Source organism: Chanodichthys erythropterus, chromosome 15 (assembly GCF_024489055.1).
Source record: "Chanodichthys erythropterus isolate Z2021 chromosome 15, ASM2448905v1, whole genome shotgun sequence".
NCBI lineage: Eukaryota > Metazoa > Chordata > Actinopteri > Cypriniformes > Xenocyprididae > Chanodichthys > Chanodichthys erythropterus.
In genome coordinates, this window is record NC_090235.1 from 1867875 (window position 1) to 1893127 (window position 25253).

Consider the following 25253-nt stretch of genomic DNA (forward strand, 5'->3'; position numbering starts at 1 on the left):
CTTTCAGTTGTTTTGCTCCGATGTTTTGACAAAGCTGCATCAGCTTCAGTTATACTTTAGGGGTGGCCAATCCTGTTCCTGGAGATCTACCTACCTGCAGAGTTAAGATCCAACATTGATCCAACACGGCCTGTAGTTATCAAGTGCTCCTGAAGATTATTAGTAATTAGTAATTAGCTGGTTCAGTTGTGTTTGATCAGGGTTGGAGCTAAACTTTGCAGGAAGCTTTTGTTACAGGTTCTGTTTCAAGAGATTAAAAGTTAAAATGGAAAGAAACAAGGTGAAATCTGTTTCAGTGAACATAGCAGAGCTATGTCTCTTGCTGATGAGAAATTTGTGCCAACATGGCCTCTGGTAAAAACATATTAAAATCTTATGGGAGCATCTAGTTAAAATTTATTAATGGAATAACTGGTCACGATAAACATTAGTAGACTAATATTTTTGCTTGATGTTTGTGTTTGGAACAGACAGCAACTTCATCCTGGCCAATGCACAAGTGTCCAAAGGCTTCCCGATCGTGTACTGTTCGGATGGCTTCTGTGAGCTCACTGGATTTGCTCGAACCGAGGTCATGCAGCAGAGCTGCGCATGCAAGTTTCTGTATGGGCCGGAGACCAACGAGCACATCATTCTTCACGTGGACTCTGCGCTCGAGGAACGGAGCGAGCTCAAGGAGGAGATAATGTTCTACAAAAAGAGTGGTGAGAAAAATATAATGTTAAATGATGCATTTTGCTGTTGGTGATGTTGCTGCAAAGCTGGGGACGGCCTACATGTAAAAACAACCAGTGTAGAGAGTGCATTTTGCCACGTTTTGGTTTCTAGATATTTATTTTCGGACCTGGGCAGGTTGAGTTTTATTTGCAGTGTTTCTTCATCTCTGTAAAACTCATTAGAAGTAGTTCCACTGTGAAAGTAGACCAGTAATAATACATGGATGGTTGATCTCATCCATCACTAGTAATAGCACATGGAGGTATTACATCACACCTTTACAAAGAGAAATCTCTAGCCATTGATAGAAGCAGATGGTTTTATTAGAGTTGGCTGGCCAAAAGCACCAGAGAGACTCTAAAGTCGGATTACAAACTAAAGTCCAGCAGGTGTGCAAGTTTATTTGTGGAATTTACAATGACATGAGAAGAATGTCATACTACACAATGCTATCAACTTTACAAATGAAAATTTTAGGATTAATTTTCCTTAATATGATATCCAGGTTGGCATACATTCCACACATGTCTTCCATTCAAGGGGCTCTAATGGTAAATTTAGTGCTTGGAGAATGGATGTATTTCTCCTTTCACTGGATTTTTACTATAAAAAAGTACTACCATAGATACTGTATTTTTGAGTAGTACCTATACACGCAATGTTTTATGATTATGGTAATCAATTATTCAGCAATACCATGGTATATATCAAAGTGCCATATGAACTGCGACATCACTGTACCATGACACCACCGTGGTACATTTCTGTAAGTGTAATGTACACAAATATTTTTATATTATATGTATATAATATTAATAATTTTAAATATTTTTTAAATATACATTTTTTATATTTGTTATATTCCTCCTGCTCCATATTATATTGTATTGTATCATAACATATATCAAATATCATTTAGTTTGCTAAGGTTTTAGATCAAATGCTGCTGCCAGGTTTTAACACCTCGCTGTACCTTTTTCCTTGTGCTCATTCTCCTCTCCCCCTTTGTTCTATATTGAATGGAACATCTCCAGTGCACTTGTTCTAGAGAGCGTTATTATTTCATCCCCCTTTTCTTCTCCATAATGGTGAGGCTTTTTCATGAGGAAATGAGAGATTTGACAAAGACTTCTCCAGCTGTGAGCAATCAGACGGAATTCCCCTAGAGGCTTCCAGTAACGGCTACTGGTGAAGAGAGAAACACACAGACAGACGCACACACACACACAACTAAGCACACATATAAATGCCCTGTTTCACACCCACACCGCTCAATACAGACTGACAAACAAGCATTCACACACACACCTACATAGGAATTGGATACTATAATGGTGCTGTTCTTTTTGGATGTGCTGGTCTTTTTTTGTTTCAGGTTTTTTAGCACTTTAAATAGACTGGAAGTAATGTTTTACCAAGTAAGCAAAAGATGTGCTTCCTGTGGTAGCATTTAAATGAACTAGTTTCAGAATTGCTATTTAATAGGGGTGTGGATTCGATTCAAATCGATTCTTGAAGTTATAATTAGATTAAAAAAATCGATTCTCGATTTTGAATCTAATTTCGATTTGATATGCAAAGATTTGATTCTAGTTTACTGTTTTATGTTACTACAGTACGTTACTAAATTTGACTACGGTAGACAGTTAAATGAAGAAAAAAATCCCACTGAATTAAATGCGAACCTTGAAATTTATTTAGTTTTTCTTATAATTTTAGTCAACACAGTATTATAAAACAAATGCCATTTAAGCTGACTGCAATCATTACACACATGACTGACAGTCTTCTGTAATAAAGCAAGGCAGGAAATTTTATTTTGTTTTTGATATTAAAGGGTTAGATCACCCAAAAATGAAAATTCTGTCATTTATTACTCATGCTGTTCCACATCCGTAAGACCTTCGTTAATCTTCGGAACACAAATCCGATGGCTCCGTGAGGCCTGCATAGGGAGCAATGACATTTCCTCTCTCAATATCCATAAAGGTACTAAAAACATACAGTGGTTCAATATTAATATTATAAAGCGACGAGAATATTTTTGGTGCGCCAAAAAACCCCCAAAATAACGACTTATTTAGTGATGGCCGATTTCAAAACACTGCTTCAGGAAGCATCAGAGCACAATTATTCAGTGTATCGAATCATGATTCGGATCAAACTGCCAACGGCTGAAATCACGTGACTCCGAATAGCCGATTCGACACACTGATTCATAACGCTCCGAAGCTTCCTGAAGCATTGTTTTGAAATTGGCCATCATTTTTTTTGGTGCACCAAAAATATTCTCATCGCTTTATAATATTAATATTGAGCTACTGTACTCACATGAACTGATTTAAATATGTTTTTAGTACATTAATGGATCTTGAGAGAGGAAATGTGCTCCCTATGAAGGCCTCACGGAGCCATTGGATTTCAACTAAAATATTATAATTTGTGTTCCAAAGATTAACGAAGGTTTTACGGGTGTGAAACGGCATGAGGATGAGTAATAAATGACAGAATTTTCATTTTTGGGTGAACTAACCCTTTAAAAATTAGGGCTGCAACTAATTATTATTTTGATAATAGATTTGGCTGATTATTTCTTCGATTAGTCAATTAATCCAATAAAAAGACCAATTTTCTTTCTTATTTTATTTCATTGACAAAACACACTATTCCACATTCTGCCCAATGCTGTCCTTCAAACAAACGTTACGTTAAACAAACGTTACGTTAAACGTTACGCTAATGCATTAGCTTAAAATAAAGAATTCTCATGTTTTGGGCAGCATGGATAACATACCTTTGCCACAGCAGCTCACTTTGATTCCTCCACTATTTTTAGATGCATTTTGCCCATAGAAATGCAGTATTCAGTGCTGTAATTTGACACGAATGGTGGAAGTTTTCCATGCATGGTGGACAGATGCGACTAATCGATAATGACATTCATTGTCAACAATTTTCATTATTGATTTTATTGATTTAGTTGTTGCAGCCCTATTAAAAATAGAAACAAATAAGCATATTACAAACAATAGGACTTTCACAGTTGAGCTGAATACGAAGACATGAAGATGAAGATGAACAGTTGAAATAGTATTTAATAATAGCCACGGGTTAAAGGGTTAGTTCACCCAAAAATGAAATTTCTGTCATTAATTACTCACCCTCATGTCGTTCCACACCTGTAAGACCTTCGTTCATCTTCGGAACACAAGCGACAAGAATACTTTTTGTGTGCAAAAACAAAGCAAAAATAACAACTTTATTCAACAGTTTGAACCATTGTCATACATAGTAAACTCAGAGCAGGCTTCCTTGTTTACATCCGAACGCCAACTCAGTATTGGCCGAAGCTGAACACGTGAGAAGCACAATGTCAATTATGAGCCGGCATTCGGATGTAAACAAGGAAGCCTGCACTTAATTTACTACGTATGACAATGGTTCAAATTGTTGAATAAAGTCATTATTTTTGTTTTGTTTTTGCATACAAAAAGTTTTCTTGTCGCTTCATAACATTAAGGTTTTCACTACCTTTCTGGACGTCAAAAGGTGCAATGACGTTGCTGCCTATGTGTGGATCAGATGCCCTCGGAATTTTGTCAAAACTATCTTAATTTGTGTTCCAAAGATGAAGAAAGGTCTTACAGGTGTGGAATGACATGAGGCTGAGTAATTAATGACAGAAATGTCATTTTTGGGTGTACTAACCCTTTAAATCCACATGAAGTACCTCAAGCAAAACACCGCTATACATAGACAACACCGGACAGCTAGACTGAAAACAGAACTGAATATATTGGTGATAATAATGGTGGTCGATGAGTGAACAGCTGAACATAATTAGTGTCCGTGACAACAAATGACTAAGGCAGATGATTACGAAACACAAAGAGTCTAAACAAAAATTTGTGTGCTTCAGTCAAAAAGTGATTCAATCAAAAGCAGTGAGTGATTTTCTTTTTTTAATTAACATAAATAAAACAGATGGCAACATTTTATGAGGCTACTGTCCCTTTAAGAATGAATGCACAGATTTAATATACCGTTACATATCCGATTTTCTCTGTTTACATTCACGTAGGACATAACAGACTATGTGTATGAACATAATCCACACTATGGGCATTTTGACATAATTGTGTGTCTATTTGATCATGCAAGTGCAATAAGCTTTGAACAAGAACTAAATTCGTGATCGCATGCATCTTAAAGGCGGCTTCTGTCCTTGCGATTTGGCTGTGTGTCCATCAGCGTGAGCACCGCATTGAGTCTTTTTTCCATGGCTTATTCTGATTAATAACACTCTAACATGTCAATATCTTTAAATAGTACTGCAATGTTAAAGAAGTGTAACACTTTAGAAAATCAATTTTTGATGAAATGGGTAGAAGATTCATATGTGAATTGATTTTTTTCCCTCCACCCATACTATTTAAAGTCACTGTGAATTGCAACTTAGTTTACTTCTATAATCTGACATATTCCCACGTGAAACAGCATATCTAATTTAAAAAGGCAGGGAATTAGAATTGGATGCAGAATTAGATGCAAGTTTGTTAAAATAGTGCTCAAGTAGTTAATGGTTGACATTATCCAATAGCCAGAGTGGCATTAGAGACTTTTTTAGAAAAGGAAAGACATTTCAGAGGTTGAACAAGTTTTGATTTTGATTATGAAGACAAATGTATTTTTCTTTGGAATAATGTGCGCTGGTGAACCATTGAAAATAACTCCAGGAATGTGCATTAAGAAAGTAAATACAGTTGGTGATGAGTTTGATGTTGACGTGATTTAAATTTACATGTGGCTAATAGGTAGCAGCAGCACTTTTTATGCCACCACAAACTTCTCTTACATCCTTAAGACCGTGTATGTTTATGTATGTTGCCTCTCTCAATTCTACTGCAGGTAGTGTGTTCTGGTGTCTGCTGGATATTGTGCCTATCAAGAACGAGAAAGGAGATGTTGTCCTTTTCCTCGCCTCTTTTAAAGACGTCACAGACACCAAAGCCAAATCTATACTTGAGGAGAAGAAAGACGGTTAGTACACAATGGATGGTGTCTGTGTGCATGCATGGATTTTTATTAAATCATTTTAACTTTTTTTCTACCATCATTTATGTTTACTTATTTTAGTTTTTTAGGGGTTAAATGCCTTTTTATTAATGCTATCAAATTAACATAAAAGAGTTTACACAATATATGTGTGTACATACATATTACATTTATATATATATTATATACAGTGCACAGCATAAATGAGTACACCCCCTCTGAAACTTCTGAAAGTCAGCAATTACTCAATTACTAAGAAGACATGTTAGGGTTCTTTAGAGAGATAATGTTCCATCAAGTCTGCTTAATCAATAGGTTGTTTCCATATGACGTCACTTCTGCACGCGAAATGAGGCTGGAGGGCAGGGACTGATTTTTCTATATAAGAATCCTATCAAAAACTCAGAATTCGTATGTTTTGCGTTGTTTATGGTTGCTAAAATCAATAAAACCGAGAACCCACAAGGAGCTTTTATTGTTTACATAACTTATATAGTTTTTTAACTTTAAAAGTTGTCACCTTTTATAGCGCTTTGCGTCTGCTGATACTGAAATTAATATGGATACCTGCTTACCAATTTGTTTTTGACTTAAATATTCACATTCTTCATGGTATTGTTTGCAGGGAAGAGAAGATATTTTATTCCATTGAATGGTAATTTGATGTTTTCACTTCACTTCACCGACACACTTTTTTTTATATATGACAAAAAATGACAACCAAAATCAAACCCATAGAAGCTTGTGAACAGTTTTGAAGTGGCTGTGTGCAGGTTATACTCATTCACAAGCCAAGTGAGAGTCATACTCGCAAATGTAATTTTAATTATTACACCAAAACAAAATACAAAACTTTCAACAACACTCAGCAATGTGATTATTTTATTGAGTAATAGGGAGTGGATTCAATCAGTGACATTACATTTGATATATACGTCGCCGGCCGTCACCTCCTCAGCCTGCTTTAGTGTGTTTTTACAAGTAGAAAAGGCGAAAATTGTATTACACGTCCAGTTTTTTTCACTGAACGATGATGTGAGCTCCTGATGCAATTCTCGATTCAGCATAAATGACCTACAATGGCGACATTTTTCACAATCACAACAAAAAATCAAAATACTGCCCTAACTTCACTAGCAGAAAGGCAGCGCGATATATACAAACCCAGACTAGAACTGAGCGCGGCGTGACGGCAGCTTTATATCCTCTATATCTACCTCCTCGATGGCAATGAAGTCTTTCAATTCATAAAATGTTGAGAATAAACTCATTAAATTACAAGAAAAAAGTCGTTAAATTACGAGAACAAATTCGTTAAATTATGAGAAAAATGTTGTTAAATTTCGAGTAAAAAGTCGAGATAAAATGTTGAGAATAAATATTAAATTATGAGAAAAGTCTTTAAATTACAAGAACTAATTCATTTAATTACGAATTTGTTCTCATAATTTAACGACTTTGTTCTCGTGATTTAATGACTTTATTCTCAACATTTTATCTAGACTTTTTTCTCGAAATTTAACTAGTTTATTCTCAACATTTTATTTCGACTTTTTTCTCGAAATGTAAGGAGTTTTTCTCAAATTTTAACAACTTTAATCTCGAGATGGTTTTACTTTTTTATTACTGCTTGGCCCTAATCCTCTTCCGTAGAAAGGACTTTTCACACGGAATTTTGCGCGTCACCAGAACCACGTAACCACAAACAACCTATTACCAAAGAAACATGTCAAAATTATTCAGGAAAATAAGATTTTCTTATCAAGGTGATAAAATGTTGTGTAGCAAAAATGAGTACACCCTCCTAAAAGTTACTAAATAAAATGAAATAAAAAATTTCTGGTGTAAGTTTAAGGCAATGTTTGCTCAACAGGTTAGTATGTTGAACCAAAACATTTAAAGAGAAGTAATTTATTGACAATTAAGTGTTAAGTAGCCCACTGAATCATTCTCTGACTTAATGTTGACAGCAATGGAACCACATGGGAGAGAACTGTCAGGAGACTTATTTCTTAGCACAAAAGAGGACATTGGTACAAGAGGATTACCAAATCATTGTTTTAAGTGTGAAAATATAGCAAAAGTAACAAAGAAGTTCAAGAACAATGGACTTGTGACAAGGCCCCTGAAATAATCAGGCCTTCATTTTAAACTTTCATTTAGTGATGAGGGATGTTTTTACTAGACAAAGAGCAGGAGAAATACCAAGCGAGTGTCTCAGAGCCAGCAAAAGCTATGAAAAGAGTGACTGTTTATCTCTCAGAGTAAGATGCAGCCTGCAGAAATTACATGCATGGTTGTTGTTCTCACTGGAATTACCTACTGTAGCCAAAGAACAATAAAGTTAGTTAGCCATTTCCAAAGCCTTTATTTACAAAATATAGATTCTGGGAATCAATACTCTGGTCTCATTAGACCAAATCAATCATTTTGGATTGAACAGCATCCAAAATGTTATGGTGTTACTAGAGGAGGAATACAGTGAGAAGTGCCTGGTTCCCACAGTAAAGTTCAGTGATATAAAGCTCTTATATAGGGATGTATGAATGCTGAAGGTGTGAGGGAGTTGTGCTTTATCAATGCTGTCATGAATTCCCACACCACTGTGTAATTTAATACACAAACCTGATGCAAAAGTTGTTTCCCTTTCCTCATTCCCTGCATTGTTGGGCATTTTTTCAACATGGCTATGAGGATATGCATTCTCCTAAGGTGAAAAACCTTCTGTGGACATGAATTGCATTCAATCTTAACACTGTTGAGCACCTGTGGGGGATTCTGTAGTTGAGCAACACTCCCGATTAAAGATCAGGGCATTTAAGGAGCTCATCATTCAGAGGTTAAACAGGACAGATGTGACAATTTGTAATGAACTTGTACACTGTGTGCCAACAAGGGTTAGAGCAGTATATTCGAAATTATGGAGGGCATACTAAGTGCTAAAATATTATACATTTGTTGAATTAAATCTAGGATGTACTCATTTCTGCAATCCTTAATTTAAACAAAATTGGCTAATTTACTTATTTTATGGCTATTAATGACATATATTTCTCAGTTTTTATTATGTATATGTTTAATACATTTTAGTTTTGCCATCTTTCCATGAATTGTATTAGTAATCATAAAGAAAATACATCTTTTGTATTTGTTCAGAGTGGGTGTACTTATTTATGCTGTGCACTCTAAATCTTATTATTTATAATGGATGTTACAAACCCTAGGTCTAGGGGAAATTGAGGTGCAACATTAAAAATAATAAATAAAACACTGTGTATGTACTGGGAAGCAATCACACAAACAAGTTTAAATAAGGTAAAGTATCAGCATTTATTATAAAGAATAATGGGAGAAAACACAATACACATTTACATAAATTTACAACTCTGTACCAATCAAAAATTATAATTAAAAAAAAGAATGGCAAAAAGAGAAAAGAGCTTGGACCGTGCTAAATCAAAGAAATAAAAAAATAACCATTCTTACTAAAGAAAAAATCTAAACTAACTTAATATTCACAAACCCAATTAAAAGAAAATAAATCTTTAGTGTACTATAAGCCCTAAAGAAACTACTCTCACTAGAAACCAAAAATGCAAGGGGTAGCATGTGTCATTAACCTAGTGTTCTAACATAATTGAAACCTCAGTGTGGCATATGTATATCACGTGATATCTTACCATCCTTTTTCTTTTCCCTGATTAGAAACATCATTTTATGTTTTTTTTTACAGCAAAAAAACAAAAACAAATGAGCCATCATAAACTAAGGTATCAAAGAACACAGAGTTTACCATAAACACTATCAATATTCAAGATAATACAGGGCAAGCGTTAACAACAGGTGCAAAAGCATGAATCAAACAAAGAAAAAAAAAATAGCTTCCCACGCAGGTGCGCTCTTTTATACTCACATAGCCTGCCCTCATTGGTGGAAACATGTGTTGTCGTCACTATGTGTCTCCAAGTTTGACAGCTGAACGAGCCAATTAAATACCCACACCAACCTGCTGAAAGTGAAAGCAAAGAGAAAAAAATAAACACCACTCCAAAACACAAGTAACACTTATCACATGTGACGTAACAATGGAAAAAATTAGGGCTGTCAATAGATTTTTTTTTTTAATCACGCACCCTTAATTGCGATTAATCGCACACTTATCGTGAAATTAAGCATATGCCACTTATCTTGTTTAACACGTCCATTTTGCCATCATTGCCTATATCCAGCAAAGTAAACCATCAGATTGAAGTGTGATTTTCACAAAACTGTATTTTGCTTTTTTCAAGGTAAATTTTTGATATCTTTCCAAAAAAGGACACCAAATAACCAAATGATATGATTTCATATAATTAAAGGTGCCATCGAACGTTTTTTTACAAGATGTAATATAAGTCTAAGGTGTCTCCTGAATGTGTCTGTGAAGTTTCAGCTCAAAATACCCCATAGATTTTTTTTTTTTATTAATTTTTTTAACTGCCTATTTTGGGGCATCATTAAATATGAGCCGATTTATGCTGTGTGGCCCCTTTAAATGCTGACGCTCCCCGCCCACTGAGCTCATGCTTGCCTTAAACAGTGCCTAAACAAAGTTTACACAGCTAATATAACCCTCAAATGGATCTTTACAAAGTGTTCGTCATGCATGCTGAATGCATGTGTCGGATTATGTTAGTATTGTATACTGTTATTTTGTTTACATTGATTCTGAATTAATTTGAGGCTGTGCTCCGTGGCTAACGGCTAATGCTACACTTTTGGAGAGCTTTATAAAGAATGAAGTTGTGTTTATGAATTATACAGACTGCAAGTGTTTAAAAATGAAAATAGCGACGGCTCTTGTCTCCGTGAATACAGTAAGAAACGATGGTAACTTTAACCACATTTAACAGTACATTAGCAACATGCTAACGAAACATTTAGAAAGACAATTTACAAATATCACTAAAAATGTCATGATATCATGGATCATGACCGTTATTATTGCTCCATCTGCAATTTTTTGCTATTGTCTTTGCTTGCTTACCTAGTCTGATGATTCAGCTGTGCACAGATCCAGATGTTAATACTGGCTGCCCTTGTGTAATGCATTGAACATGAGATGGCATATGCAAATATTGGGGGCGTACACCCCGACTGTTACGTAACAGTCGGTGTTATGTTGAGATTCGCCTGTTCTTCAGAGGTCTTTTAAACAAATGAGATTTATATAAGAAGGAGGAAACAATGAAGTTTGAGACTCACTGTATGTCATTTCCATGTACTGAACTCTTGTTATTTAATTATGCCAAGATAAATTAAATTTTTCATTCGAGGGCACTTTTAATACATTTAAGTACACCAAAGCACCCAAAAAAAAAATCACAGCAAAAAAACGTTTCAGAATTCACAGTGTATAGTCTGTGCAACAGCAAAGAGCTTGTTTACATTTTAGGCAAGTCAAGTTGCGATACTGAACAGGACCACATGTGGAGATGCCAAAAAAACCTAAACCAACTGTCTTGAGCTGCATATATACTAAAGTACACAGCAACATACACAAGACAAATCCAAACATTATCCTGAATGTGTGTGAAAACAACATGAATGTACTGAAATGTGTCTTTGCGTAAATACAGTGTGCAATCGATCAGTGCATCGAGAGCGCTCATACATGATTTGTTTGTCCATCAATAAAACAGTCTCACATGTGCTTCTGTACGTCACCGCAATCATCTTTACTTTGATTGCAATCCTCATCCATCAATACTTTCATAGTTAGAAGCTGGTTTGCTTTATCCATCCGAGGAACATAGTTTTCATATAATCTGGCCATACAGCAGTGGGATGTTTCAATGTTCCGTTCAGACAGGAACAGCACGATGTGGGAGGGCTTGTGCTCTTCAGATACAATGACAGAATATGACGGAGAGTTTGTGTTTTAAAGCGAAACAGACACTGGAATGAATAATTCTCTCTGCCATCTCTGATATAATCAGCATGTTTCCATAAATTTTTTTTTTTGCGTTAAATGCATCAAATTATTTTAACGCATTAAGGATTTTGAATTAATCGCATGCATTAACGCGTTAACATTGACAGTCCTAGAAAAAATATAAAGAAAATTTGCACAAATTATGATTCTGATGTGGTGTCATTTTCATCACAAAAAACATTGTTTTACTAAAAGTTTTATCAAGTTTTAGTGTACTTGGTTACCAGTGTAAACCAATACAGAATGCTGTTAAATACAACCCACAATTTGAGTTATGGTGGAAATGACTTTAAGAAATGACAGATTTCTTCTGTGTTTGTGTGTGTATATATATATATATATATATATATATATATATATATATATATATATATATATATATATATATATATATATATATATATATATATATATATATATATATATATATATATATATATATATATATATGGTTAAACATTGTTACTAGACAAATTAAACTAGTGAGAGTAAAAAGGAAGTTTCTATTTCCACGTGCTGAAACATTTCTATAGTGTAAGAAAAAACCTCAGATGATACTTTTTTGTGCTTGTCTCGTTAAGGTAAGGTGTGATGAAAAATATACAGTATGTTTATTGTGTGACTGAGAACCTAGATCAGATATTGGCCTCAAGCAGCAAAGGAAACCGCACAGAGCAGGGAATCCCAGTGCAACTATGTCCGTCCTCATCTTTTTCTTTTCTTTTCACACTTTCGCCTTTTGTTCCTTTCCCTCTCTCTCTCCTTCTCTGTGTTTCTCGTGACCTGTGCTGCTAGTAAATTGGGAGTTCATTTATTAGGATCTATAATAAGTGTTATGCCCGCTGGACTCCCTGCTGACTACAGCCTTTTATGGATGAGTTTCTGTCGCCCCTCTCCTCCTCCAGCCCTGCAGGCTGAAGTGATCTCTATCCCTCTCTAATAACCAGCTTCCCAGCTTTCTCTCTCTTTCTCAACCCATGTTTCTCTCTCTCTGTCTGTCTATCACTCTATCCCTTCAGTCTTTTTCCTACTCCTGCTTTGGTTTCCCTTGGTACCTTGTTCGCCAGGGTTGCAATGAGTGACATTTTTCCCCTGTTGCCCTCGGCGATTGAGACTGGCAGCCTAGCTGTCTGCTTGTTTCCTCAGCTGGCTGATTTAAAAATGCTACACGCTACGCATACATACATTCATGGTCAGTATCCACAGAGACTCCACACATTTCATATGTTTTTGTCTCTGTCTCTACCACTGTAACCATTGCACTACAACTCCTTTTGGCACTTTTTGCCTGATTCATTTTTATTTTTACACAGTCAAAGCACATTCTTTATGTTGATTGGGAAAGAAAATGAATGCAAAATGTAAACATGGATTCATTCTTATTTGCTCCAAAGCAGTGTTCGAACTATAATGTGGACTTTAGGGAAGCCCTTTTTTTTATAAGGGGGGGTTGATGCGATTTCATGAAGTTACAAAGATACATAACAGCTACGACTGTGTACACTACTTGCTTTATGCAAGCACTATACAGGATTTACCCTATTATACATTATCTAGACGAATTGATAGGTGAAACAACAAACAGCCACCCACAAATAGTCTATAAACAATAAGGCTGTCTTTGAGTTCACAGGAACAATATATTTTTGCAATTTTACACAAAACAATCCATGGTGATCACATTACACAAAACTAAAATTGCACGTCAAAATAACACATTGTCAATATTTTTTGAGACCCCCCAGAATTTCAGGGGAGCCCATGTCTTATTAAGGGGAGCCGAGCTCCCCCTATCTCCCCCGTAGTTCGCACCCTGCTCCAAAGTTATTTCAGAAGAGAATTATTTGTCCATTGACCTCACCAGCTTTTACTTACTTTTAACTGCTTTCATTTGGTGTTGGTTTCAGCAAATGTCAAGTTATAGTATTTCAGAGTGTTTTATTTTATTAAATTAATTTTTTTAAAGCAACTTAGTAGCAAAGTTTTTGGTATTTGGATTAAGTTGTTCAGGTTATAGTAATGCATATTTTTATTCTATTTTTTTCAGCAGCTTGTCAGCAAAGTTTGGGGATTTTAGATTCAAGTTGTTCAAGATATAGTAATCCATAAAATGTATTTATTTATCTATTTACTATCAGCATCTTAGCAGCAATGTTTTGGGTTTTCAGATAGGAGGTCTGGCTTTACATCTACACAGAAAGTGTTTCAGTTGAAAATGCATCACGACAGGAAAGGAAACCTGCATTTGTCAAACCATTTAATGTAAACTTCCAGCTCTAGTCTAGGATGTCCACTTGACAGACTGTTTTACCTCAAGACCTCAAAGACTAAATCAAACAAACCTACTGCAGTATTTAGCAGTCACTTGATCAATTGAAACCAATGTTTTCAATATGGGAATGAAAACATTCTGGCAGCAGAGCCCCTACTAGTGGAAACCACTGGTGTAAAGCAGGTCACCAGCATAAAGGAAGTTATTCTTGTTTCACACCAGCTTTTGTGTAACAGCAGTATGGAGGGCAATAGAAGGAAAACAGGCCATTTTGAGTAAAACTGCACTCAATAATAGTGGCAAGCGCTATTTGCATGGAAGTATTGATAGAAAATCTCTGCTTTTCTTCACAAAGCTGCAAAAAAACTCTGAATTATAAGCTACATTTATTTTCACCAATTTTTGCTGGTACATAACAATTTTGGAGCAAGAATGCAAGTTGTTAGGGGATGATGGTTTAGATTTTTCTTTGTTACTTGACCATATATTAGAAGAACATTGCCCCATTTTTTAGAGTCTTACCTCAAGTATCATATAATACAAGCTCATGTCAATGCAATGCTACAAAGGTTGAGTTGTTCGGATATTAACACATTTTATTACATTTTAAAAAGTAAAAAGTAAATTACCTCAGTATGTGTCGTGTTCTTTGTTTTTATGTATTAGTGGAATTAATTTTGTGCAGTATTTTTTTATTTCTTGATGGATTGTATTTCACATTGCCCTTGACTTTCATAACAACCGTCCAACCTTTCCTCAGAGTGCCGCCGCGAGAAGGTCAAGGGCGGGTCTCCATTTGGCTCCACTCGGCTGCGTTCTAGCACAGTTCTGTACCACATTTCAGGACACCTGCACAACCGTCAAAAAAAGAGTAAAATCAAACTTAACAAGGTGAGACCATTCAAATACTGAAGATATAGAAAAATAAAAAAAAACTAAACAAAAGATAAAACAGAACCAGTTTCTCTACCATAATTGCTATCTATCTTTTTAGAATGTGTTTGGAGATCCACCAGCTCTCCCTGAATATAAGGTCGCTGATGCCAAGAAGTCCAAGTTCATTCTTCTCCACTTCAGCACCTTCAAAGCCGGCTGGGATTGGTTAATCCTTCTGGCTACATTCTATGTTGCGGTGACTGTGCCGTACAATGTTTGTTTTATTGGTGATCAAGACTTGACACGTAGCACCACCGTCACGGACATTGCCGTCGAGATTCTCTTCATCATTGGTAAGAGAATCCAATTTTGATCTTTGACATATATTTTTAGTTGGTCAATTACATTGTATGTTTTTCATTGTGAGCATGATTATGATTTATGAGATTATCTTTGCTTTATCACATCTATATCTTTACACGTGATTTATAATCAAGTCTTTAAATGAGGCTGTTCCATTAACTCTCTGTGGTACATACAGAGTTGCCACAAGGCAGCATATCATTCTCCTTCAGTTTCCTGCTATTAAGAAAAACAATTGGAATTGAAAGGGTAGAAACAAATGAAATAATATGCTATTTTTAAGTCATCTGCCATTTGAATTTCTCTCCATGATTGATCTCTTGTAGTTTTACCTGAACTCACCCTTACAAGGAACACACATGCTCCATGTTTTCCTCAATTTTTGTCTTTTTCCTGCATCTTTTTTAGGTAAATAGATGTTTTTGTTTGCAATTTTAGAACAACATGAGATGTAAAGGATGTTAATTCCATAAGGTTGAAAAGTAAAATACATGTAGTAAGTTATTGATTTGAGTTTAATACAATAGCAGGATGAACTGTAATGCAAGCATTTTTTGTCTTGTCCTTCTAACACTGTTTCTTGTGATTCTGATAAGGCCTCTATTTAATACAGCTTGTGTTCAGATTTGGTGACAGCGTATTAATTTTTCATTTTCCTGTTGTTAGTCTGTGATAACACTCCACTTGATATATAGCAGGCAGAAAAGCATTTTTTTGCTGTTGTAAATGCTTCAATGGACACTGACGTTCATTGATATTATGCTGATGGTATTTTTTGAAGACGCTGACTCTGTCTGTCGCTTTAGACATCGTGTTCAGTTTCCGCACCACGTACGTGAGTAAGTCGGGGCAGGTGATCTTCGATGCGCGGCAGATCTGCATCCATTACATGACCACCTGGTTTATCATCGACCTGGTTGCTGCTCTGCCCTTTGATCTCCTGTACGCTTTCAAAGTCAGCGTGGTGAGTAATGCATATATTAAAAAAATGATAACGAATGTATCAGGGGAAAAATCTGTTGGAATTTTTTCACAACTTTCAGATGCAATTTAGATTTACAACATTTACATGATTTTGCAAAAAAGCAGGCACACAGAGAATCTGTGCCAGCAGAAAACTGCAGAATTGGCGTGTTTTTTTGTTTCATGTATTTTGGCTAATTTGATAATGTTTTCAGATACCTGTGAGCACAGCTAGCACAACTACGATGTGGACATTTTTATATAAAGAAAACATTTTCATGAATACAAATAAGCACCATATGCCGGCATTCTAGAGTTGTCACAGTGATGGTTGCAGAAAGAGAGTAGTTTAGGCAGGATCTATTTGCAGTAGACACTTTTATTAACTCTTCAAACAAAATAACAAACATGCAGAAGAACAGGATAATGCAGGAGGCCGTAAAATAACTACACACTGAAGCAACACTAGACATAAAAGAACGGACAAAGAACATCTCAAACTGAGGGCTATACATACAGAGTAACTAAGAAAGAAAAAAAGGCACAGGTGGGGACTAATCAGTCAACTAATGAGTAACCATGACAAAAATGAGAAATGGGAACAAAGGGAACGAAGGCACACAGAAAACAATGAACACAATTTTGATTTCGTTCAAGTCATCTTTTGACTATGACTGCAATTTAGTTTTAGTCTAGTTAGTCTAACATGGTCTTCTTTTCAATAAATAATATAGTTTCTTTATTACAAACTTGCAAACAACATTCTTCACACTGAAAAAATGGTGTTGGATTTACTTAAAATATATATGCATATATATTTTTGCATCACACTTTTTAAGTAAAAGCAAATTTATGTAAAACTAACAAGAAAACCTTTGTTATAGGTACTTAAATATATTTGTTTACTCAACATTCTTTACTAAAAAACACAAGTTGAATTTACCAAGCAATAGCAAGTTGTGCTAACTTAACATTTAAGCAAATTTACATTAAAAAAAGACAGTTAATTGAGTTGAACCTACTTAAAATTTAAATTTGAGCTATTGAATAAAACTTATTGTACTGCTCTAGAACATTCAATTTCTTAAAATAAGTACAAAACATACAATAAGCACAAAACAGAGCAATTTACTTCATTTTTGGACAGCATTTCAACAAAAGGTTTTCACACAATTAGTAAAATTATTACAAAAATAAAGCATTTTAGGTTTTCTGATAGATTGCAACACTACTCTGGAAACAGCAACTTAAACAGTCTAAAACCAAAAATCATGACTGTAGTACTTCTGAAAAAAGTGACAATTTGACCAAAAGAAAGTTCCAGTCTCTAAAGGATCATCCATGAAGCCACCTTTGTGATAATCCTCAGGGTGTGTGCTGTTCCATTTCCTTTAGGTCACCATGTGAAAATCTGTGAAAACGGTGATGGCATGCACATACGTATTACGTGTTTAGTCTATCCACCTTATTTTTCAACACGCAGGTAAGGTGTTTTTTGTGAATGTGTGAGACTTCTGATTTATTAGCCACTATAGGAAAATAATGAGAAGAATATCAGCATTAAACTGTAAAAATAAGGTGGAGGCGTATGGCGTGAGTGCTCTGTAAAAGAATGCGTTTGTGCAGGTGTGTTAAATAAGGGAGACTTCTTGGGTCCCCAAGACCAGGTTTAAATACCAATGCCATATGTATAGCTTTCAATGTATTCCAGACACTCACCTGGTAATGCCTGATGAGATTATCAGCATTTTTAGAAAGGTAAACCATTAAACACTGAATCAACTTCTCTGAGTATTTCAGCAGACAGGTTTGGTCTGAAAAGTACATGAAACAAAAAAGTTAATTTTCAAGATGGATACATACAAGCTTTTATATTTAAACTGACTGAGAAAAATATGATGCCTTTAAAGCAGACAAATCACCCAAAATGCAGAAAATATGCCAGGTGAACCTTTTATTTTAACAAAGCCAATTTGTCAAAAAAAATTAATAGTCAAGTGTGAAATTAACAAAAATTGTTACCTCCAAGTTGCACAACAACTGTTCACACTGGAAAGATGGAGAGAGAAAAAAACAACCATATTAAACAGCATAAAACATGATTAGGCTAGCTTTTAAAATTTTTATTATGTATTATTTTGGGGTATTATTATTTTTCTAAGTGAAAACTCAATGCATTAATGCATATGCATTAGTGTAAACTCGATACTTTTATCTTAAGCAGTCTTCATGAATACAAACACTGCATTTAAGCACTCAACAATACGTTCAATGGAAGCACGCACATTTATAAAAAAAATATATATATATACTCGCGTGCAAACCGGTTTCATGTGCATAATTCCATGTACAGAACTAGTTGCAAAGTATTCATAAGTAACATGTTTCTGATTGTTGAGGATTCATAGCAATTCAAAATATAAGTTTAACAAATCCCCAGTGACTACAAATGAAATAAACAAGTTGACATTAAATGGCAAACTTGCATTTTATTTTGTTAATATAAAGCGAAGCTTTAGCTTACCTCCTTTCACAATCGTCACCATATTGCGCTTCAGAAAAGTGTTGTGCTTCCAGTTTACGAATACACCCCACTAACACAATAAATGTGTGTTAATGAATGTTAAAAAAGTCAAAATCTAATGTTTTACTTCGTTAATATAAAGCTAAACTTTAGCTTACCTCTTTTCTCCATCTTCACCACATCAAACTTCAGAAAATGTTGTGTTGCGCTTCCGGTTTAGGAGTAATGTTACACCCCACTAACACAATAAACGAATGTTTATGAATATTTAAATAGTCAAACTCTAATATTTTACTTAATTTTCTTTAAAGACAGCTTACCTGACAGAGTTCTCACTGTCTTCACCACATTACACTTCAAAAAACCTCCAGCTTCGCTCATTGGCTGGAAAGAATATTTGCATATCACGCAGCTCACAAATACATCAAATTATATTATATTTCATAAATTTATGTTAGGTTTACTTGGTTTCAATGCAGGTTTATGTTACTTACATTTTTTCATTTACTTTATGCATACACTTCACCTTTTAATTTACATTTTTGTGTTGCATACACTAGAAATGTTAAGTAGAGCTTGAAATGTTATGAATATATATATATATGCATTAATGCATTGAGTTTTCACTTAGAAAAATAATAATACCCCAAAATAATACATAATAAAAATTTTAAAAGCTAGCCTAATCATGTTTTATGCTGTTTAATATGGTTGTTTTTTTCTCTCTCTCTATATATATATGCTGTTTAATTTGTTTTTTTTCTCTCTCTCTCTCTCTCTCTCTCTCTCTCTCTCTCTCTCTCTCTCTCTCTCTCTCTATATATATATATATATATATATATATATATATATATATATATATATATATATATATATATATATATATATATATATATATATATATATATATATATATATATATATATATATATATATATATATATATATATATATATATATATATATATATATATATATATATATATATATATATATAATATATATATATATATATATATATATATATATATATATATATATAATATATATATATATATATATAATATATATATATATATATAATATATATATATATATATATATATATATTTGAGTTTAATTTATCTTTATAAGTAATAAGTCTTGAGCCAACGGTGTATTTTTTCAAGCAGACATATTTATTTGTATAAAGTAATAGCCTTAATAAGAATAATAATAAGGATTGAGTGATTTTCTCTTTTTCTTTTGTTGTTTGATTAACATCAATGATGTACAGCAGCATTTTATTAGGCTACTGTCACTTTAAGGCTGAATGCACAGATACAGTACACTGATACACATCCGATATTCTCCCAAATGTTTACGTTCCCTTAAGACAAAACCGATTGTGTTTACGTGAATACTTGCCAAAACTGACATTTTGACATAATTTTGTGTATATATGTCCATTCAAGGGTGAGAAGACGTGAAAGAGAGCTCAATGCAGTACTTGAGTGCTGATGTCTGAGAGGCGGCTAACTGTGTGCGCACAGAAAACCAGACTGAACTGAGCTCTCTTTCGCGTCATGTTTTTTTAGATTCATGAAGATACCGCAAAAATAAATAAACCAAACAAATGTTATGAGAGATCATTTCTGGGACACTGCTAAAACAATTCACACTTCAACCCATAAGAACATAACATAAGCTATGTTCAGAACTTATAACATGATTTCTTGTTCTAGAAGTGTCTTACCCTGCATTCCATGTTTTAAAAAAGATAAACATAGTTCTGTGGCTTGGTTGTATTTTGGTGATATACATTCTATAAACTATTTTAATAAGGGAAAAAAAGTAATTTAAATTAATGGTTACACTTTATTTTACAGTGCCGTAGTTACATTGTAAGTACTCAAATTAGTACAGAGTACTATTAATTAACTACATGTACTTACTATAGAGTTACAGTTAGGGTAAGGGTTTGGTTTAGGGTTAGTTACTTGTAATTATGCATAATTTACTGTTATTACTATAGTAAGAACATGTAGTAACATGTAACTACGGCACTTTAAAATAAAGTGTTACCAAATTACCAAATTACAAATTAAGCCCTTGCCTTGCCTTGCTTAATTAAAATCTTCCAGGAATGCAATTGGGTCTGGTTTTGCAATTGCTTTGGATCAAGTTTGGTAATCCAATACACAAACTGCACATCATGCTTTGTTTAAAATCTCAGGCTGAAAATAAGCCCCACTCTGGCCTGACTTCTACCAAAATGCAATGCTGCAAAAAGCATTTCTGTAGCTCAAACAGCAGGTCATGATTTCCAGGAAAGCATGAACTGAAAAAATGTATGTACTTTATGCCCTGAATGCAATGTAAGCTCACTGCCATATGTAAGTGTCTGCCATATATGTAAACATATAATAATGTAGTACTCTCAGCGCATTTCACCCTGTTGAGATCAATTTTCTGTAGAATAGCTTCCTCCAATTAACAGTAAAAGATTTAAGATTCCATCTGGTCTTGCTTGAACCGTCATGAGCACTTTTGGACTTCCAGATATTTATTTTTTTAGCCCCTCTGGCACTGTATTTAGCTCAGTGATTTGTTTTGCTCTTAAGTGTAAAACAAAATATTGAGCAGCGGCACTCTGCTGGCTGACCCTGAGTGGTGACCGTGAAGTCCTTTTGATGACATCATGGATGTAGAACTTTTAATGAGTGATCCTGGGTACAAATAAAGATGTATAACAGACTCTAAAATTGGCTAACACTGCCTCTGATGACTCCTATACAAAACCAAGGGTCATAGGCTCCTAATTTTAATTCACAGAAAAAGACAGTCAGCTTTTCTGGCCAATTCAGACTGGCGGAATCGATCAGTGCCACTTGGACACACACACTTACAGTGATGACACATGCAGTAATGAAACCCTGCATCCCTCTGTATGGCGAAACACAACAAAAGAGCGCTTGAAATCCACTGAGGCTTATTAAGAGGAGGAGAGTGAAAAGCAGTGGACTCTATTTGAGTGCCGCTGTAATACAGACCTCGTTGTCTCTGAGATGTTCTCTTAAATCTGTTCCAATTACAGATTGCACCTCTGCTCCTCTTGTATCCCTTCACATCTGCCCTTCAGCTCCACTCTATAGATATACACATACATACATACACACACACACACACACACACACACACACACAGAGAGATACAGCACACATGCACACAGACATGAGCCCACAAAAAGATATCAGAAGTGAAGAATGACATTTCTTTTATTCCACTCTCCTCTGTTTTCCTCTCTGATTTCCTTTCTTGTTCTTTTCCTTTACCTTTCCTGTTTGATTTCCTTTTCCTGTCCTGTCCTGTCCTGTCCTGTCCTGGCCTGGCCTGGCCCTTTCCTTTCCTTTCCTTTCCTTTCCTTTCCTTTCCTTTCCTTTCCTTTCCTTTCCTTTCCTTCTCTTTCCTTTCCTTCTCTTTCCTTTCCTTCTCTTTCCTTTCCTTCTCTTTCCTTTCCTTTCCTTTCCTTTCCTTTCCTTTCCCATTTCTTTCTTCTGTTTTATTTCCATTTCCTTTTCTTATCCTGGCCTGACCAATTTTTACTCATTTCTATTTGCCTCTTATTTAATTTAATTTCCTTTCCTCTTTTTCTTTTTCTTTTCCAATCATATTTCCATTTCTTTCCTCTGTTTCCTCTTCTTTCTGTTTCCTTTTCCTATCTTGGCCAATTTTCATTCTTTTCCTTTTCCTTTCCACTCCTATCCTCTTCTTCCCTTTTCCTATATCCTGACCAATTTTTACTCGTTTCCATTTCCTTTCCTTTCCTTTCCTTTCCTTTCCTTTCCTTTCCTTTCCTTTCCTTTCCTTTCCTTTCCTTTCCTTTCCTTTCCTTTCCCATTTCTTTCTTCTGTTTTATTTCCATTTCCTTTTCTTATCCTGGCCTGACCAATTTTTACTCATTTCTATTTGCCTCTTATTTAATTTCCTTTCCTTTCCTCTTTTTCTTTTTCTTTTCCAATCATATTTCCATTTCTTTCCTCTGTTTCCTCTTCTTTCTGTTTCCTTTTCCTATCTTGGCCAATTTTCATTCTTTTCCTTTTCCTTTCCACTCCTATCCTCTTCTTCCCTTTTCCTATATCCTGACCAATTTTTACTCGTTTCCATTTCCTTTCCTTTCCTTTCCTTTCCTTTCCTTTCCTTTCCTTTCCTTTCCTTTCCTTTCCTTTCCTTTCCCAATTTCCTATCCTGTCCAATTTCCTTTGTTCCTTTTTAATTTTCCTTTCGTTTCCTTTGTTCTTCATTCCTTTTCCTTTCTTATTCTGGTCATTTTCCATTCTGTTTCCTTTTCCTCTCATCACTTCTTTTTCCTTTTCCTTTTCCTTTCCTGGTCCATTTACATTACTTTTCCTCTCCATGCCCCTGGCCCATTTCCATTCCCTTTCCCCAAGGAAAAGCTTTTACTCTTCTTTCCATTTGCTTTTATTTTCCTTTTTTCTTCTTTTCATTTTTCCTATTTTCCTATTCATTTTAATTTTCCTTTATTTTTTACTTTAGAAAAAGATTTAATTTCCATTTATTTCCTTTATTTTTTCTCTCCTTTCCTCCTTTTCCCTTTTCCTGTCCATGCCTATTTCCTTTTCTTTTTGTTTTTGTTTTCCTTTTCTGTCTTTATCCTATCCTCTCCCTTTCCCTTTTTTGACCCTTTCCATTCCTTTTCTTTGCTTTCTATCACTACCCTTTCTTTCCCATCACTTCCCTTTCCTCTTCACCCACCGACACATTGTTAGCAGTATGGGTGATTTAGTTAGTAATACACATTGACACATTACCACATAGAGCTCAGTATATGAACCCCTACCGTGGCCTTACCCTACCCACCTCCATTTTCACCCTCCTTATCTCATTTTAAACCAGCTGTTAAGTTCAGCCTTTTTGTTTCTCTAATGACATGAATGTTCATTGGTTTTGCTTCTGAGACCATGTTCTCTTGATGTTTATTAATATTTGATTGTCAAGTGAAAGATTGTGGCCATTAGAATGTGGATTATTATTTAATGCTGCAGGGATGTGAAAGGCTTGTTCTCAAAGGGATTGTCTGATTATAATAAGAGAGGCTGTGATGAATATTGCTGGCTAGTTACTGCCTGAAGCTCTCGACAAACTGATATAATAGTGGTGTGTACGGTATTGTGCATGTGTGAAAGTTCGTGTTCAGGTTAATACGAAGTGTTATTTTTATATATGTAGTCATACCGGATATATAGTTATGGAAAATATATGGCTTTTTAAAACTCTCTCACACTTGCTCATTCACTTTAAACCTCCAATACATAAAACATTACACATAAAAGAAATTTATTAAGGCCATTCTGCTGAATATATACAATAACATGTCTAAAGGGTCTAACAGTAAGTTTTTGCATAAATATTTCACTAACACTATTAATTTTTAGTTTGTAAATTGTAAATTAATGAGAAATATTGATGAACTACATGTACATAAAAATACTACTTAAATTGTGTAGAGTTACTTGTACTAACATGTCATAGTTATTGTTGTAGTTATTAATATTAGCAAATTAATCTCGGACAGGAACACAGTAAAATAAAGCATGTGAAATTTTTTACTGACCATGATGAAAATGGGAAGTTTTTTTCTAGCATATTTGTGACAAATCATCAGCGGTCAGACTTTGTTTTTAGAATTTGAAACTAACATTTTAAATCAGAGGATTCCTGAAGATTGTAGCTATTTTTCTTAAAATAGATGACATAAAATGAAATGCATTTCCATTCAAAAGTTTGGGGTCAACATTTATAAAAAATATTTAGAGAGGAACTTGCTACTCAAAAATGTATCACATTTTTCACAAAAATATTAAGTAGCACAAGAGTTTTCAACATCTATAATGATAAGCAATAATCCTTGAGCACCAAATTAGCATATAAGAATGATTTCTGAAGGATCATGTGACACTGAAGACTGTAATGGCTGCTGGAAATTCAGATTCCATGACAGGAATATATTACATTTTAAAATATGTTGAAATAGAAAAGTTAATTTAAACTGTAACTGTATTTCATAATAATATTATTGCTGCTTTTACCATATTTTTGATCAAATAAATGCAGCCTTGGTGAGCATAAGAGACTTCTTTCAAAGTGGCTGGTAACTGTTTTATGTCAGTTTTTACCCTGAATGATGCATATGTCTGTTTTCTGACAGCATGACAGTGACGGAGAACACAGTCAGACTTCCAGAGAACAGAAGATAATGATTGTTATACTAAAAAACATGTACTTAGGCAGCCTGTTTTGTTCTCCATTTTTTTGTATGTTTAGACTCTTCTTATCCCACACAACTGCAGTGAGTTTCTTGTGGTTTATTGTCTTGTTTATTAGTGGGTGGTATATTTCCATTCACCTGAGAACATGCGGTTCTGCATGACTGAGACAGAGAGAGAAGAGAGAAAAGATGTTTTATACCACTATAATTGGCTTGAATGTCTCTGTCTAATGATGATCTC

The 25253-nt window shown here is 34.6% G+C and overlaps 1 protein-coding gene across 1 annotated transcript in view; it reads left to right on the plus strand.

The window, feature by feature from the left end:
* kcnh8 (potassium voltage-gated channel, subfamily H (eag-related), member 8) overlaps positions 1-25253 on the plus strand; it is a 78302-nt gene that overhangs the window by 21337 nt on the left and 31712 nt on the right. The window contains exons 2-6 of the mRNA XM_067361640.1: positions 471-704; positions 5626-5757; positions 14779-14909; positions 15013-15247; positions 16064-16221. Of these exons, the coding sequence (XP_067217741.1) occupies positions 471-704; positions 5626-5757; positions 14779-14909; positions 15013-15247; positions 16064-16221 (890 nt within the window). The remainder of the gene's footprint in view (positions 1-470; positions 705-5625; positions 5758-14778; positions 14910-15012; positions 15248-16063; positions 16222-25253) is intronic.